General features: G+C 39.3%; 1 protein-coding gene across 1 annotated transcript; it reads right to left on the reverse strand.

Annotated features, from left to right (window-relative positions):
- Positions 1–3,703: 3,703 nt before the first annotated feature.
- Positions 3,704–6,688, reverse strand: LOC104221663 (probable protein kinase At2g41970). Its single transcript, XM_009772770.2, has 7 exons — positions 6,590–6,688; positions 6,191–6,438; positions 5,400–5,650; positions 5,180–5,306; positions 4,634–5,040; positions 4,461–4,547; positions 3,704–4,366 (listed from the first exon to the last, which is right to left on the reverse strand). Exons 2-7 carry the CDS (start codon positions 6,300–6,302, stop codon positions 4,250–4,252), a joined length of 1,101 nt encoding a protein of 366 aa, XP_009771072.1. The 5' UTR covers positions 6,303–6,438; positions 6,590–6,688; the 3' UTR covers positions 3,704–4,249.
- Positions 6,689–19,313: the final 12,625 nt, after the last annotated feature.

Here is a 19,313-nt window from a genome sequence, read left to right on the forward strand (position 1 = left end):
AGCCTGAGCTAACAACTGCGTCTTCTCAGCCTTGAGAGTCGTAACTAGGTCTCCCAGGCTCGAAGCATCCCGATCAAGTTCACCAATCCGCTCCTCGAGTTGCGCCTCCCTCAGTGTGGCAGTCGCCCTCTCGCTTTCCTGTTCAGACCTAAGGATGCGGATAGTGTCTTCCAGCGCCATGCCCTCACCAAAACCGACACTCGAGCCCCCTCAACTCTCTCCAACTCGGCTACCTTCTTTTCTAGCTCAGCCACTTTCTCCGTCCATTCTACGCTTAGGTCGGCAACTCTGGTGGCATTTTATTCAAGCTCGGCTTGCAAAGACAACACTTTCACCTGAAGGTCTTCACACTTCACCGCAACCCCCTTGCCAACTTCGAGCTCCTCGTCTTTGGCATTGAGTAACTCCTCGAGCTCGCTGCATATACGAATAGACCGCATTAGTTCCTCGTCCCTTTTCTCTAACTCTTCTCTAACGGATTGAGTATTACCACCCGCCTTAAGCTGCGCGTACATCTCACGTCACTTGTTGCGATACCGGTGATACTTCACAGCCATTTTCAGAAAGACTTCGGCCCTAGTCTCAGCCCTACGAGCACTCTCGATCTCCAGTATGTAAGTCTAAAAAGAAAAGAGAAAAAAAAGATGGGAGGAATCAGCGAGAGCTAAATAGCACAAAACAAAGAAAATGGCGAAAGGAAACTCACCCGTAAGGCCATCCCGGCCACACCACGTGACATAGCAGAATCATTGATCTCCCAAAGAGACTCACTTTCAGCAGCAGAACACAGAAGGTCGAATTGAGGCACCAACTCCACCATGTCCTCCAACAGGTTAAAATCTAATAGAATCTCGAGCATACGGGAAGGACCTTTTTCCCTCACATCGACCCTGGTAAATCCTTCCTCGAACATCCTCATGTCCCCAGGATCGATGTCGGAATCCGATTCGTAATCATCCACTACCACGCACTTCAACCATTCATTAGCCGACGAGGGGGCGCATCCCTGCCAAGATGATGATGGACCGCTCGGAACAATCCTGGCAGCCCCTGAACTCTGTCCCCCTGCCACGGTGGTCTCTTCCAAGATCAAAATAGGCGTCGCCTCCGCACCCAGGTCAGTGTCACCGCCAGCCTCAGGTACCACCAAAGTAGGGTCGCCCCTCGAGGACATCTCAACCAAAGACGCCCCCTTTGACAACCTCTGCCTCTTTGATGGTGCCTCTTCACCACTACTGCAAGAAGGTTTGCCTGTTGAATGGATTGGGGGAATCGGAGTGTCTGACTGGGGAGCAACCTCCAAACAAACAGGCGCAATCGCAGACGTGATCTGGCGAGCAATAAAACTTTGGGTGCTCTCACCCGCAGTTGCCCTTGGAACGGCCAGGTAGAAGAAACCGGCTGGCGGACAACAAGTGCAGGAGACCTCGCCCTTCTCACTCCTCTCTGACCTGCTAATAAGAAGAGATTCGATCAAATAAAGATAAGGTAAAAGAAACTATAGAGCAAAAAACAAAGTAACAGACCACAATAAGCCGACTCACCAACAAGTGGCTTGCCCCCGAACTTCTCATGGAAAGGTGCCCATTCGTAAATCCCCATCGTATGGTGGAGAATCGCACTCACCCACTCGTGAATATCAGCAACGAGCGGAGGAGGTACTCTCTCGGCTGCAAAAGCAAAAACATACCCTCAACGAGGTCGTTAAAGGGAGACAACTAACGGCCATCTTAAGAGAAAATGCATAAAGTAAAAAGAAAGGAAGACCTATGGGCAAAATTCCACATCTCAGGAAACCCTGTCGGGTTCGACACGACGTGCTCTGTTCGAATGTAGAAGAAGCTCTCCTAATAGTGGCGATTTTCCTTGTCATCCATCTTCACCACCCAGCTCTTGGCTCCTCAGTGGCGCATGTGAATCATCGAACCCCTAAGAAAATGGGGGCGAAGAGGTGAAGCATGTGTCATAGAGAAATCCCTCGGTCGGCTAGCTCCGCGTACTTGATGAGCATAAGAAAAAGCTTGTACTGCGTACGGAAAGAGTTGAGCTGGGCACACCTCATAGAAGCGGAAGAAATCCACCACCAAGGAAGGAAGGGGAAGCGTGTACCTGATAACAAAGGGATACGCATAAAACACACAGTAGCCCGGACGGTGTATATGCACTATATCCTGATCCGCCGGAACCAGTTCAATGTAATCAGGGATCCCCATTTGGCTTTAAATGTCGTGAGCGCCGTAGCATCCATCGTAGAAAAAATGGGCTCCGGCTCGACTCCAGCCAGGCTATTGAAGTCTGTCCTCGCCTTCCTTAGGGGGGGAGAACCACCTTATCTACCGTTAGAAAACCCTCATCCTCCATCATCTCCACTCCCTCTTCGATTAGGGGCACATCATTTTCCGACAACGGAGCACCAACAACTCCGTCGAAGTTGGAAGAAGCACTGGCCATCTTTTCTTTGATTAAAAGCAATGAGAGTGATAAGGGAAAAAGGGTAGTAGTCACAGCAAATCCTAACAGAAGCACAAAATATGAGAAACTGAAGAAGAAGCTGAAGAAGAAGAAGAAGAAGAAGAAGAAGAAGAGTTGCAGAAAATCTCTCTTGAGCCACTAAGAAGCGTGACATTCAAATGAAAGATCCTCCCCTATTTATAGGGATATAAATGCCCTGAAAACCAAATGCCACCATTTAGAAAATGGAAAGGGCACGGGAAACGATGCAATGCATAGAAAACATGCGCAATAATGATGCATGATAAGTATTAATGACATTTTGAACTGATGTAACGATCTGATGCAGCTCCTGAAATGTCACGTCGCTACCTCGCCATGAGGTGCTCGTCTCTCGCATAAAGCACTAAGATTTATCCTAATTTTCGAATCAACAGAGTCCGCCCATCGGGTTCGCCAAGAGGCGACCCCAACGGGCGGAGGGACTAATTGTATGGGTCAAAATTTGACCGGACAAGAATCATCATGGGGAGAGATGGCGAAAAGTTACTTGGGATTGTCGTATCCACATCATGTTGTAACAACACGCACCTCGGTCACAGCCGAGGTTATGTATTTTGAATGCCTAAGAGGTGAAGTGGGTGTTACGGCATTTCAAAGGGTTAGCCCGTAATATAGTCAAATAACTTAAGGACTATGTTAAGGACCGTTGGGTAAAAGAGAAGACCTAGTATATAAACTAAGTGAGAAGAAGAAGAAAGGGAGGGCTGAAACAAATCCAAAGATAAACACGTTCTCTGAGAAGAGGAGGGATCTTCATCTTTCGCTCCACGAAAGAGAAAGGAGCAAGGAAGCTCAGATCCTCAATACAAGTCGTTAGTCTCATCACATCAAGTGTATGGAGTTCTCTCTTGTTAAAGATCGGTGACCCTTTTTCTATCCATGTACTCTTCATTGTTTAATGTTATGGAAATCACCATCATCTTCTTATATAATGGTTTAATCAATATTATAGTTAAACCTTATGCTTGCTTTGTTAGCTTATTCATATCTTCTATCTTAGATCTAGGGTAAATTATCTTTGGTCGGGATTTACTCAAAACTTTCTTATTTAATTAGTTGAATAAAAAGCTCAACACTTTTTGGTCAAACACAGAGCACTTAGCAAATAAGAAAATAATACATAATCTTGAACGGTATTTTGCTGCAAAGATCAAGTGGACTGCAAGCACTACTGCATGGGATATTTATCACAGCTTATCTCGAGTTCGAGCCGTTAAATTGGCCATTAATACTTGCACCAAGGTAGGCTGCCTTTATTACACCTCCTTGGAATGTGGCCTTTCCCTGGATCCAGCATGAATACGGAATGCTTTATGCACCGAGCTGTCCTTGCAGATTCAATTGATTCTCTTTCCAAGCTAGAAAACTTTGTATAACTTTACTGACCATATATGTTGATGAAATTTGCTTGACAAGACTATAAAACTTGATACAGATTGGAATTTGGTCTTAAAGTAAAGAAGAAAAAGAGGAAAACAAACACAAAGCTGGTATCCCAGCATCATTTCACAAAGAACCTAGTTAAGAAATTTCTTGTTTAAAGGCAAAATCCCAAAGGTCCTTAGCTTCTAATTGTAGAAACAGACTAGATCATGATCAAAATTAACATTTATCTGCTACTACTATGACAATAACTCAAGAGTTCCTCTTTTCAGGATTGGCAACGAAACCATGAACTGGATCAAAAAAATTGTTGATTCTAGAATTAAGCATGCTTGTTTCAATCAAGAATGTCTTATGCTGATCCTGCTGGTTTTGCATTGAGAAGTGGTTGCAGTGCCTTAACCACAATTGTCATGTTTGGCCGGAAATCTGCCTCGTATTGAACACAAAGTGCTGCAACAGCTGCCATCTGGGAATAAATCGAATAGTGCTTACATGAGGTAAAAATTGTTTGACAAAAGAATTTATTTCAAAACATGATTATCAAAGATGGGAAAGAAAACCTTAGCAATTGCCTTTGGAGGGTACTCATTATTTAGCTTGGGATCAACACACTGCTTCACTTTGTCTTCACTTAATCGCGGAGTTGCCTGCATTAGAAGATTTGAGGATAAACGGATATATTAGTGAGGCATAAAGAGAGCTAAACAACAATTAGGAAGGATAAGAACCTTACCCATGTAACAAGACTCTGTTGCCCTTTGGGCATTGTATGATCTACTGGCTTCCTTCCTGTCAATAGCTCTAAAAGAACAACTCCAAAACTATAAACATCGCTTTTCTGTGTTATCTGTCCTGTCATGGCATACTCTGGAGCATGGTAGCCAAACGTCCCGAGAACTCTAGTGGAATGCAGACGAGCTGTTGTGTCCGAAGACTGGTTTGTCAAGTTGAAATCAGCAATCTTTGCTGTAAAATCATCAAAGAGTAGCACGTTGCTAGATCTGACATCGCGATGAATAATTGGTGGTTGAACTTTTTCGTGTAGATATTCGAGGCCTCTAGCTGCACCATAAGCAACTTTAACTCTCTGATTCCAAGTAAGAACTGGACCAGGCTCAGCACCTTGTACTCCTTTTCTACCTACAACAGAACATCCAAGAATCACTTATGAATGAATTGCACAATTTAGCCTACTACACTAGATGATTCAAGAATGAATTCATATTGACCAAACCAAGAATCATTGGGAAGTCCATTCATGATACAATTATCAACATACCATGTAACACATCATGCAACGAGCCCATGGTTGCGAACTCATAAACCAAGATTCGATTATTTGCTGCCAGGCAATAGCCCATCAGAGTCACAAAATGATCATGTTTAAGTCTTGAAACTATTGATAACTGCATAAACAAAAAGGAAACAAATTTGAGAGAATGTTTTGTTACTGCTTACTAGATATACTGAAAAGTAAGAAAAAATGAAGGACTCAAGACCTGGGATGCAAAGTCAGAATCTGGTTCTGGTGAAGAACTAGTATCCAATTTCTTAATTGCTGCTTGTTGACCATTGCTTAATTTAGCACCAAAAACGCGGCCATAAGATCCCTCTCCAATCAGAGTTTTCTGTCCAAAGTTACCAGTAAGTCTATTTAGCTCATCCAACGACATTTCTGGTACCTCAATTGGTAGAACTTTCTGAGGAGCTCCACTCCTAGCAGCACTCCTTGGCTCTCCTCTTTCACTAGCTGCATTTTCAAACAAACAAGCTTTCACTAATACAACTAGCCATGTTCATTTTGGCCCTCGAGCGATAACGAGTACATTTTTCTTGACTTGACAAATTCATTTAATTGAACATAGGGGCAGAACTAGGGGGAGGGAAGAAGTTCATTGAATCAATTCATGGTAAAATTAATTTTACTTTCCAAATAGGACTAAAATATTTTTGTTATATAAAAACTATTGAATCTTCTTGATATACGGGAAAATTCTAGTATAGTGGTAAAAATGTTAAAAGTTAGGTTCAAATCTCAATAAAGAGAAAACAAATTGAAGGCATGAAAATTGAAGAAAATAGTATTGTTGTTACTATTGTTTGCTACTTGTTGCCTCATCTCCACAGTTTCTTGAGCCGAGGGTCTATCGGAAATAGCCTCCCTATCTTTATAAGGTAGGGATAAGGTTTGCGTACACACTACTCTCCCCAGACCCCATTTATGGGAATACACTGGGTTCGTTGATGTTGTTGTTGAAAATTGAAGAAAATGGAGGATATAGGAGCATACCACCACCAGCACCGCCGCCATAGGGATTGCCGGCTCTCGGAGGGGCAGTATTTTGATTAGCCGGCGGACCGCCGCTATAACTGTCTTCTTCCGCACCTCCACAGCACATCATTGTTGTTCTTCAACTATATAAGAAATTAATTACCACAAAAACTCTCCTTCAATATATTGCTGCTTTTTGTCAATATTCCACATAAACTCCAATTATTCTCCCTTGAAGAATTTTGAAGATATATCACAGCAAATTCCTAGAAGATTTTCAGAAAACATATGATGATCAGATGGCATTTCCCACAAATTTAAGAATAATGAAGTGTGAATTTGTCTAATAAAACAACATATGGAAACTTAACAATAATGTCCATAAAAGAAATTGAAGAGTATGAAATTGTAACGTACCGAAAATCTAGAAAAATACCAATATATACAATATGCAAAATTAATCAAAAAATGAATCTGGAAAAAGATAGAAAGGTAGGAAAAGCTAGCGTTGATGGATTTTGTTTTTCTTCTTTAATTTTGTCTCTCAGCAAAAGCCAAAAGGAAAGAGAGTTGTGTGTTCAACGAGAAAGTCGCATGGACTCTTTTAACCGCTAAAACTAACACATCACTTCAATTCTACGTACAACGTGCCTCCCTTAACTTTGCACGTCCGACGTGATCAATTATCATGCAGCACTTCTCCCTTTTCATCATTGTTCCATCTTATTATTAAATTAGAGAAAAAAATCTTGTTATTCAATTGATTAATTCCATAATAAAATTTTAATATATATCTTGATTATCATGATGGTAATAGTTTAGACTATTTATACATACGTTAGGTGGATTTATATAAATATTTTTTTGCTTTAACATTCGGTGGATTGTTACTTGGCACTTGGTAGGCAAGGTTATTTTCAATTGATCTTTTAAGAGTTCTTTTTGCATTTCCCACCCTACCAACAAAAGTTGCATATGCATGTACTGACACACTTCTCTATAACAATATTCCTATATAATAATACTTCATTATAAAAGTCAAGTTTTTCCGGAATAAATCTTCGTATTAAGTTATAATATATGTTTTCTATAACAGCATCTTGCTATAACGTCCAAAAATATTCGGAAGAAATAAGGCTGTTATATAGAGGTTTGGTCGTTGATGATAGGCTATAATTACGTATTTTAGTCGATTATTACACTCTAATTTACTGCACTTTAGTTGAGTTTGCGCTTTAATCGCTAGTGTTTTGCACTAATTGTGTGTTTTATGCCTTGTAGGTATGATTCCGAGCTATATAGATGTTATGAAATGAATTTAAGTGGTTTGGAGCTTTGAAGTCCGAGTAAGAGCTCAAGGAATTAAGTCGAGATCGCGTTCGGGGATCAACGGATGATAAAACAACAAAACGAAAACTCGAAGAGGCATATTGCGTATTGTCTAGTAAAATAGACATAACTTTTTTCTAAGAACTCCATTTGGGCTCCATAATATATGGTTGGAAATAAAACTCAAAGAGCTACAACTATCATGCTTTACGTTTTTCATAATTCCAAACGGAACAGGGTGAAAAATCGCGGTTTCACCGCGACCGCGGCAGAACCGCGGCAGAGGGCAGTCGTGGACAACTGAAGAATCTGAGAGGGTGTTTGGCCGCGGTTCCGGCGCGAACGCAGTGGAAACGCGGCAGGATGCATAAATTTCAGGGACCAAAGTGCAAACACGAGATTTTAAGCCCTAAACCCTATATTAAACCAAGGAAGCCGGCCAAGAAAAGGATTGGACATATTTTTTACATAGATTTGACCTAAGGAGGCAGAGACACAATAGGAGCAAGGCTTGGGAATTCTTCTACAAGTTTTTTCTTTCCTCTTCCTATTTTTTATTGTTGGTTATGACTTTTAGTATTGTAGTTTTACATACTATTATGAATAGCTAATTTGTTATCTAGAGTTTTGATAGAACCTTTTGTAGGATAAATTCTTGTTATGTTTTTATATAATTGAGCCGTAGTATAATCTCTATTTGTTCAACTACGTTCTTATTGTAGTTAATTGAAGAGCTCTCAATTAGCTGTGCCTATTTAGTATGCATAACTCGGGAGAGAGTGCATATTTAGGTAATTGTTGAACAACACCACTCCCAGAGTATATGAGGGATCAATAACCGAGGGTTTAAAGGCGGGATTAGGGATAACAAAGCCTTGGGTACGATCTGAAGTGAGTTGTATCAAAAGCCAGCTAGCGTAGCTCGGGAGAGTGCGTCTAGTAAATTGTCGTGATTACTCGGGAGAGATTTACGGTAATAAGAGTGCTCATGATCGGTAGAGAATACTTAGGCGAAATTATAGAAGACATAGCGGGAAGGATTCCAACAATTGGGAAGATCATAACTCTAGACCTCCTTAATCTTGTCTCTAATTCTTAGTATCTTTAGTTGTAATTGTCGTGATAAGAGGCATATTCCTAACTTTTAGTTGATTTTGCGCTTTAATCGCTAGTGTTTTGCACTAATTGTGTGTTTTATGCCTTGTAGGTATGATTCCGAGCTATATAGATGTTATGAAATGAATTTAAGTGGTTTAGAGCTTTAAGTCCGAGTAAGAGCTCACGGAATTAAGTCGAGATCGCGTTCGGGGATCAACGGATGATAAAACAACAAAACGAAAACTCGAAGAGGCATATTGCGCACTGTCTAGTAAAATAGACATAACTCTTTGCTCAGAACTCCATTTGGGATTCATAATATATGGTTGGAAAGATATTCAAAGGGATGCAACTTTCATGTTTTACGTTTTTCATAATTCCAAACGGAACAAGGTGAAAAACTGAGGTTTCACCACGACCGCGGTAGAACCGTGGCAAAGGGCAGTCGTGGACAACTGAAGAATCTGAGAGGGTGTTTGGCCGCGGTTCCGGCACGACCGCGGTGGAAACGCGGCAGAATGCGTAAATTTCAGGGACCAAAGTGCAAAACACGGGATTTTAAGCCCTAAACCCTATATTAAACTAAGGAAGCCGGCCAAGAAAAGGATTGGACATATTTTTTACATAGATTTGACCTAAGGAGGCAGAGACACAATAGGAGCAAGGCTTGGGAATTCTTCTACAAGTTTTTTCTTTCCTCTTCCTATTTTTCATTGTTGGTTATGACTTTTAGTATTGTAGTTTTACATACTATTATGAATAGCTAATTTGTTATCTAGAGTTTTGATAGAACCTTTTGTAGGATAAATTCTTGTTATGTTTTTATATAATTGAGCCGTAGTATAATCTCTATTTGTTCAACTACGTTCTTATTGTAGTTAATTGAAGAGCTCTCAATTAGCTGTGCCTATTTAGTATGCATAACTCGGGAGAGAGTGCATATTTAGGTAATTGTTGAACAACACCACTCCCAGAGTATATGAGGGATCAATAACCGAGGGTTTAAAGGCGGGATTAGGGATAACGAAGCCTTGGGTGCGATCTGAAGTGAGCTGTATCAAAAGCCAGCTAGCGTAGCTCGGGAGAGTGCGTCTAGTAAATTGTCGTGATTACTCGGGAGAGATTTACGGTAATAAGAGTGCTCATGATCGGTAGAGAATACTTAGGCGAAATTATAGAAGACATAGCGGGAAGGATTCCGACAATTGGGGAAATCATAACTCTAGACCTCCTTAATCTTGTCTCTAACTCTTAGTATCTTTAGTTGTTAATTTATTATTTTAATTTGTTAATCAATTAGTTAAACACAAGAATCTAAATATCTATAAGTTAGGAACTGTTCAAGCTTGTCTTCTTGGTGATAGTGAACAATTGTAGCTAAGCCTTAGTTCTCTGTGGGATTCGACTTCGGACATGTAAACCGGATTATATTTTCAACAACCGCATTGTCCTTTTTATAAGGCATAGTTGGGCGTGATCAAATTTTGGCGTCATTGTCAGGGAACTAACGGTGTAGCTGTAGGTGTACATATTACTAGGTTTCAAGTTTGAACTTTTATTTTTATTTTTTGTATTTGATATTTTTTTTCATTTTCTGTTTTACTTGTTGATTTAAAAATAATAAAAAAATATGGCAACATGGAATAATGAAAGTTTTGATGTTGGTAATTCTACTTTTAATCCTCCTTATGCATATTGTGATGAAAACCACCCTTGGCAAAATTATCAAAATATTTTCGAGAGCAAGTTATGTGCACCAACTCAATCTTATGTGTGGAATGTGTGTGATATGTGTGGTGGTCAAGATTGTCACTTTCATGGTTGTGCTTATATTTCTTATCTTCCCCCAACCCCGTATTATGATGATTCTACGTTTTCTTGTGAGGATAATAGGAACAAAGAACCTAGGGAAGCTGACCTAAAGAAGATCGAAGATATGTTAAAGTGCATTATAGAACAACAAAGTAAAATACAGTTGCAGGTAGAAAGGCAAGATGAAACTATTCGCAACTTAGAGGCTCAAGTGAGTCAACTAGTTGAAGCTTTTAATGATCAATATGTCAATATTATGGATAGTAGCTAGGAGCAATTTGCATTAGAGACAAAAATTGAGGTGCCAATGGAGGGGTCCAAAGTAGAACCCCCAACACTCTAACCATCTAGAATTTGAGGATGCCGATGTTGAAGAAGTAATACTACAGTCAACCAGGGACATTGAAGATACAACTTTAGTTGACTCTAGTGTTTTGGGTGATGAGGAGGTCGAAAATCTTGAAGTTTATGTATTGGAGCGTGTTGGACCTCATTCCAAACACTTCTCTACATTATGTTCGGACAGTGAAATGGGAATGGATCTTTACGAGCATAAAAAGGAGTCTAAGGAAGAGGTAGATGGGCCTTATATTTTGAAATTCTCGAAGCCGTCTAGGCAAGGTGACACTCCTCGGTCGAGAGCCAAAAAGTGCATAAGACTCTATCTAATTTTTGGCTCGCAAGAATTTGTACCGCCCCAAGAACATAATCATAAGCTTGAAGCAAAACTTGGGGTGTGATTCATAAGTTCGAAGTGGAGGCAAAAAGTGATTCCCGTCGTGCCGCGATGTTAAATCAAGCGCTTGTTGGGAGGCAACCCAGCTTTACTGCTTTCTTTTATTTTTTGTATTAATTTTTTTTTAATTGTATTATTTTTGTAGTGACAATTTTTTATTTTCTAGGAGCATGGAAAGCAAAGGTATTGGAAGGATGCAACAGCAAACCAAATGGTTGGAACTAAGTGTGAGGTACCCGCGCAAAGGACCAAGCTCGGGAGAAGTCTGAGTACCTCATAAGCTGTTAATGCTTCGCCTTTGGCCCACTAGAGAGTTTCTTTTACCCTCTTATTAGTATGGTGTGCATTGGGGACAATGCACAATTTTAAGTGTGGGTGAGGAGATTGTCTGGGTGACTTTCTATGCTATTTTAGTTGTGTTAGTTTAATTGAATAATTTTTTTTAAAATAGAAAAGATTGGACTTTTCCCGATGATGGATCTATTAGACAATTTTCTTGAGGGATTTAAGTCTAAAGAAAAAGTACAAAAAGATTTTCTTTTGTTAGGTAGTGTAATAATTACCCCTTGGTTTTTCTTTAAACCACGGTTCTTTTCCAAGGGTTTTATTTGACCCGGGTGTAGTTAGTTTTTTTTGGGAGTAGGAGCCATTGTGTGGTGTTTTAAAGTGAAGCAATATCTCTTGACTTTGTTGTGCCTTGAGAATAGTGAGTACTTTAGTTGTGACGCTTAAGCTCAGTTTTGACTCTTGTATAAGTACCTTAAATTGTGTGTTCTTAAAATTGCTTAACTGCTTTGACTAGAGTGTCCATGAATCCAATCCTGAGTGAGTTATGTGTCATGTGTGTGTAAGGAATTGTTATATTCTGTACATTGCATTTGATGCCTAGAACTTGCCCTGTGTGTTTGCAAAGCGAAATAGTAGTTTTATTCAGTCTTGGAAGTGATATAGGCGTTTCTTTGTTGAGCCAGATATGTATATTTTACCCACCTAATTGTTATGTATCGTAGTTAACCCCTTTGAGCCTGTAATCTTATTTCTTTGGCAATCACATTACAAGTCTTACCCATTTGATTGAATTAACCATCTATTGAACTATTGTAACCTCTCATGAGCACTTGAATTATTTATGAACTTTAGAAAAGTTAAAGTGTGGGGTGGTTGGTTTGGCTTTTGAGTGGAATTAATAAAATAAGGAGAAAGAGTGCACTGATTTGAAAAGCAAGAGCCTCTTAAATTGAAAAAGAAAAAAAAGTTGTATTGCTGTAAAAATATATATATATTCTTTGATAGTGGGGACTCTTGATATAATTGGGCTTAAATAATTTGGGAGTTGATGTATATTGATGTGAAGGTGGAGTTTGGCTTGACATAAGCATGGGGTTTGAATGTTAAAGTATATGTATTAAAGTGCTTAGGGAGGTGTAGTTACTCTTATATCTAAATGTATCATACCTGTCCCGTAGCCTACGTTACAACCAAATAAAGTCCTAATTGATCCTAGATTGAATGAGCTCTATTAGTAGAGTAGTACACTACGGGCAAGCTTATGGTGCATCTTTTGTGGCATATGAATGTTATTTTTGAGAGTGAGTGAATTCTTTCTATCTTGAGTTCCTAAGTGTTCTTAAATTTTATTGTGTGGAACTACTCACTTTTGTTGTGTGAGGGAACTTGATTCATAAAGGAAAGGTAATGTTAGTGACCTCTATGTTAGAGTAAGTGGGTGAGTTGTGAATAATGCGTGGTACTTGGGAGTCAAATCTTGAGGTGAAGATGTTACACTTTTGTGCTTAGTCTATTTTAAATACTCTTGGTGTGATGAGTTAGGAGAATTGTTTAAAAAGGTTGTGTCTATAAAAAAAAATGTAGGTTGATTGCTCGAGGACGAGCAATGGTTTAAGTGTGGGGTGTTGATGATAGGTTATAATTACATATTTTAGTCGATTATTACACTCTAATTTACTGCACTTTAGTTGAGTTTGCGCTTTAATTGCTAGTGTTTTGCACTAATTGTATGTTTTATGCCTTGTAGGTGTGATTCCGAGCTATATAGATGTTATGAAATGAATTTAAGTGGTTTGGAGCTTTGAAGTCCAAGTAAGAGCTCAAGGAATTAAGCCGGGATCGCGTTCGAGGATCAACGGATGATAAAACAACATAACGAAAACTTGAAGAGGCATATTGCGCACTGTCTAGTAAAATAGACATAACTTTTTGCTCAGAACTCCATTTGGGCTTCATAATATATGGTTGGAAAGATACTCAAAGGGATGCAACTTTCATGTTTTACGTTTTTCATAATTCCAAACGGAACAGGGTGAAAAACTGCAGTTTCACCGCGACCGCGGCAGAACCGCAGCAGAGGGCAGTCGCGGACAACTGAAGAATCTGAGAGGGTGTTTGGCCGCGGTTCCGGCGCGACCGCGGTGGAAACGCGGCAGGATGCGTAAATTTCAGGGACCAAAGTGCAAAACTCGGGATTTTAAGCCCTAAACCCTATATTAAACCAAGGAAGCTGGCCAAGAAAAGGATTGGACATATTTTTTACATAGATTTGACCTAAGGAGGCAGAGACACAATAGGAGCAAGGCTTGGGAATTCTTCTACAAGTTTTTTCTTTCCTCTTCCTATTTTTCATTATTGGTTATGACTTTTAGTATTGTAGTTTTACATACTATTATGAATAGCTAATTTGTTATCTAGAGTTTTGATAGAACTTTTTGTAGGATAAATTCTTGTTATGTTTTTATATAATTGAGCCGTAGTATAATCTCTATTTGTTCAACTACATTCTTATTGTAGTTAATTGAAGAGCTCTCAATTAGCTGTGCCTATTTAGTATGCATAACTCGGGAGAGAGTGCATATTTAGGTAATTGTTGAACAACACCACTCCCAGAGTATATGAGGGATCAATAACCGAGGGTTTAAAGGCGGGATTAGGGATAACGAAGCCTTGGGTGCGATCTGAAGTGAGCTGTATCAAAAGCCAGCTAGCGTAGCTCGGGAGAGTGCGTCTAGTAAATTGTCGTGATTACTCGGGAGAGATTTACGGTAATAAGAGTGCTCATGATCGGTAGAAAATACTTAGGCGAAATTATAGAAGACATAGCGGGAAGGATTCCGACAATTGGGGAAATCATAACTCTAGACCTCCTTAATCTTTTCTCTAACTCTTAGTATCTTTAGTTGTTAATTTATTATTTTAATTTGTTAATCAATTAGTTAAACACAAGAATTTAAATATCTATAAGTTAGGAACTGTTCAAGCTTGTCTTCTTGGTGATAGTGAACAGTTGTAGCTAAGCCTTAGTTCTCTGTGGGATTCGACTCCGGACTTGTAAACCGGATTATATTTGCAACGACCGCATTGTCCTTTTTATAAGGCATAATTGGGTATGATCTGTCGTATACTAAAATAACTTTTCAGGTTAGGTCCATTGATAATTGTAATGTATGAAAGAATAATCTGGAGTACTTCGTGAGTTGTCAATGTTCTTGGATGTGTTTATTAATATTTTAGGATTGTAATCTTTTTTTCAACTGAGAAGTTGGTTAATAAAATATTAACTAAAACATATTCAAAATCGTCCAAGTAAAACTCTAAACAAAAAGGTAAATTACAAAACGATGGCCGAGAGTTATTTCCTCCAATTTGATCAACACTTTTATGTGATGAATTATACGAGTGTAAACTTAAATTTGTGTTTGGAGCTTGTCCTTTGTTAACCGAACTTAATATAAAGGGTAAAATTGGTTGATAACAGATGGTCGAATGGCAACATGACACGTGGAACCGAAGGTAGGAAAAAAGGACAAGTCAGAAAACAACCAATACAACAAGTGTGGCCGGTACTGGGCTAATTCTGAGGGGAATGCAGTTGCCTGTAGAAGTTCAAAGGCCTGTCATTGGATAACATTCAATGAGGGAATATTCACTGACATTAAATGAGCGATTGTTGCAGAGAATATTTGCATTTAAGGTCTGTCGTTACATGTTCATCAATAACCTCTTTATTATCACTTAAGGGAAGCTTGATCCTAGGATCTTATTTACCTAGGTAGAGCTATAAATAGTAGAGTCACCAGCCATTATAAGGACATGAAACATTCTTTACAAAAAAGCTAATTTTTACTATCTTTCTCTCAAATTAACAACTTTCTTTCATTTGGTCAATCTTTTCACTCCTGCTCTCGGTGACACTGAGATCGGATTTGGGCTTGTTAACTTTTTTGCTTACAATCATTAAATCGTAATTTTAATCTTGTCTCTTTATTATTTTTTGGATCAAATCAGTTCGCTTGTCTATAAACCAAGTAACAAATTTAACTGTACCATTTTACGAGTAAATAGTTTGACGCCCACCATGGAGTATAGACAATTGCACAATTGCTTTTATTCATTTGTTTATTACTAACTACTTTTGATTTTTTTCCTTATTAAAAACCAGATATGGCAGCTAATGATGTCAACAACACATCCCAACATGATGACTCAATCGATGAGACTCGTAATGAAGGGAATGAGATGACCTCGGTTCCAGAAGGTCAGTACCCTCGACATGTGCGGGAATCTGCTCCCGATGATGCATAGGAGGAACATGTCGTAGAAACAGTTAAACTCCTGAGAGAACAATAGAAAGCGATCATTAATCACCTCTCAAGACAAGATCAAGCGATGACGAAGTTAAAACAAGGGCCCAATTCCTTCCAGTGTTCCTGCAAACAAACGACTCAAAGAGTCAATAACAATACCCCAAGGGGTGAAGCCGGAGGGATCGATAGTGGATCTGGGAATAACAATGGGAATGATCCATTCAAAACTGAGCCCATAAGGTATATGAAGGAGATGAATGAAAGAATGAATTAGAATGCGAAGGAGTTTCATGCTTGGATGGATATATCAGATTTCGGGCGCACCACGGGTGCTAAAGGGTCCAGATTCGAAAAAATACTCAGAGTTTCTGTTTAAGCCGAGCGCAACACCAGAACTAATTTCGAAGAGGTTCAAGATGTCAGACATACCAAAATACGATGGGACTTTAGATCCGCATGATCACATCATAACCTACACCACGGTTGTGAAAGAAAATTATTTGGCTCAACATGAGATCGAGTCGGTCTTGTAGAATAAATTTGGTGAAACCCTCACAAAGGGGGCCCTGACATTGTATTCTTTCTTACCTAAATATTTAATTGGCTCTTTTAAGATGCTTGCAGACTCGTTCATTAAGGCTTATACCAGAGCAAGGAAGGTTTAGACCAGAAAGGCGGACATATTCAGAACTGCACAGGGTGAATCTGAACTACTCTGAGAATTTATGATTCGGTTCCAGAAAGAAAAGATGTTGCTACCAGCGATTCCAGATGAGTGGACAGCGGGGGAATTCACAAAGGGTCTCAATCCGTGGAGTTCCAATGCCTCTCCAAAACTGAAGGAGATCATGCTCGAGTTTCAAGCAACCAATTGGGCAGATGTCCATAACCGTTATGAGTCAAAAATCATGATAGAAGATGGTCATCTTGGGTCTTCGGTATCAACCAAGGGACAGGGCGGAGACCATAATCAGGACAACTTTTAAAACGACTTTGATTCGGATCAGCACTCCTCTAGAGGTTGTTTTCTGCCATACAGAAGAAGTGATGGGTGTAGCAACAAAGGGTTCCAGTTATTTGATAGGTTTGCTTCCAGTAGAACAACCTATCATGGCCGGAACATCATGTCATTACAGGAGAAGGAGGTGACCGAGGCTCGAGACTCAACATACCCAGCCTGTTGGTTTACAATTTTAACATCAACTTGGTAGAGTTGGTATCGGCAATGAGGAATATCAAGGAAGCACGATTCCCAAAGTCGATTCAATAAGATCCTAGCCAGAGAGATTCCCATTTATGGTGTGAATACCATGGGACCCACGACTATAGAAGTGGGGACCTCCGATATCTTTGCGAAGAGGTGGCAATATTGTTGAAGTATGGCCATCTTAGGGAGTTCGTAAGTGACCGAGCCAAGAACAACTATGGCAGAAGCCGAGATAATATGGATCCCTCGAAGGTAGTAGAATGGTCGCCTCAAATGACTATCAACATGATCTTTAGGGGAAATGAAGTCAACGGTGTAACCTTCTCAGCAGCGAAGAAAACAAACATATCGATGACTCACAACAAGAGGCTCTGGGAGGTAGCGGAAGATGATATCACCTTTACGGATGAGGATGCTAACAGGATTCTTTTGCCATACAACGACGCTTTGGTATTCTCTCTTAATGATTTAGATTTCAAAATTAAGCGTGTTTTGGTTGAACTAGGAAACTCATCCAACATCATCCAATGAAGAGTGCTGGAGAAAGAAAAGTTAACCGAAAGCATCATCTGACGCCAAAACTCTTAGCTGGATTCAACTTAGCAAGTGTGACAACCCGAGGAGAGATTTTGCTACCCACAAACACCGAATTATTAATCAATACGACTCTATTCGAAGTGATGGATAGCGATATATGTTACAATGAATCCTCAAAAGGTCGTGAATACACGAGATGAAGGTCGTACCCTCAACATATCACCAGTTATTGAAATTTCCAATACCAGAAGGAATCAAGCAGATAAGAGGAGATCAACCGGAAGTGAGGGAGATGAACATGGTAACAATTTCCAATAGCAAAGGGAAAGATTCAAGCAAATAGCAATTACAGGAACCAATGCTTTCTCCCTTTCTGATTGAAGAGGATAAAGGCGAGGATTCGTCGGAATCTCACCTGGTTCCAAGATACTTTCAGGTACTAGAGGAGATGAATGTGATCAATTCGACCGTAGAAGAACTCGAGCAAGTGGCTGTCATACCTCCTTTTTGCGCGCCTACCTCGGAGGATAAAAGCGTGAGGGAGTTTTTCCAATTTAAGTGACAATATTCGAAATGGGATTATTTATTTAATTCAGAGTCGCCACTTGGGAAAGGTTTGGCTTTTGGTGTCCCAAGTCACCGGTTTATCTTGAATCCCAATTCGAGGAAAATATTCGACTTTCCAAATGAAGTCTTGCGAACCAGAAATTCTAAGTAAGGAATTCTGTTGACCCGAGGGAAGGTGTTAGGCACCCCCGAATCCCGTGGTTCTAGCACGGTCGCTTAAATTGTTATAATGGCTAAATATCTGATTTTAATACATGTTATAACTTGTGTGCTTTTATTAGGTGTAAACCGCTTTTATTATTATTTATTTTTTATGGAATTGCAACATCGTGAAAATGCATTTCGAACCACGTCACAATCAATGCGCCCGTGGTTGTTAGTACATTCCGACTCCGTTAAGATTTAGATTTGGGTCACATAAGTGTGAACCCGAATTTAAGAATGTAAATTAATCAAAATCGCACCTAAAGAGTCTAACGCGTTATTATCTTTGAGGAAGGCAGTGAAATTCGCTAAACGGCTCATCCCAGAAAATCTAAGTATTTATTACGACCAATTATTGAGGGCCCCGCAATTTGCATTTTTATTTGGCGAGGCTCGTCTCATTATTTTAAAAGGATAATCTTAGAATGACTACATTTTCTACCTTTTTTGTTCGCATAAAAATGAAAGAAGAAAATATATGCTAATTAAATTACAAGCTTGGCAAGCTCTGGCCTCTTATCAATTATTAGATTACAAAGATGCTAACGCAAAATTGCGATCGAATTTGCTCAAAAGAAAATTGTTTCGTGCCTTATTCTATAATTGAACATTACCAAAAGAAAATGAAATTATAAATAAAATATGGAATTGACAAACGCTATTGTCGAAACAAACAAATTATTCTTTAACTGATTTAGACTTCACATTATTAGACAAATTGAACCATTGGAACTAATTTTTTTTTAAAAAAAAAACTATCTGAAAATGAGCCAACCTTGACTACCAACACATTCGAGGGTTATTAAACTTAATCGACACTTTGAAAATCTATTACATTTAAAGAAACTCTAACAAACCTTGTTCGAAATCAACTCATGCCTATTAAACTAAACTACGTGAGTTATTAATGGATTCCCTTAAGCACGAAATGAATTACGACTCATTGTCTAGAAATAAGGTATCTAATGTTGTATGAACCTGAATCGTATTAAACTATACTAAACGACTGTATTAATACCAATTCCAAATTACGTCAGCCCAAGACAATCTAAA

This window comes from Nicotiana sylvestris, chromosome 3, assembly GCF_000393655.2.
Source record: "Nicotiana sylvestris chromosome 3, ASM39365v2, whole genome shotgun sequence".
In the NCBI taxonomy this organism is placed as follows: domain Eukaryota; kingdom Viridiplantae; phylum Streptophyta; class Magnoliopsida; order Solanales; family Solanaceae; genus Nicotiana; species Nicotiana sylvestris.

Bases quoted from the DNA above. Each gene is read 5' to 3' on its own strand.
- LOC104221663 (XM_009772770.2), bottom strand. From the start codon at position 6,302: ATGATGTGCTGTGGAGGTGCGGAAGAAGACAGTTATAGCGGCGGTCCG. The intron at 5,041-5,179 runs GTATGTTGATAA...GTTCTGTTGTAG, and splicing joins GTTGCATGATGTGTTACATG to GTAGAAAAGGAGTACAAGGT. The intron at 4,548-4,633 runs GTAAGGTTCTTA...CTTCTAATGCAG, and splicing joins AACAGAGTCTTGTTACATGG to GCAACTCCGCGATTAAGTGA.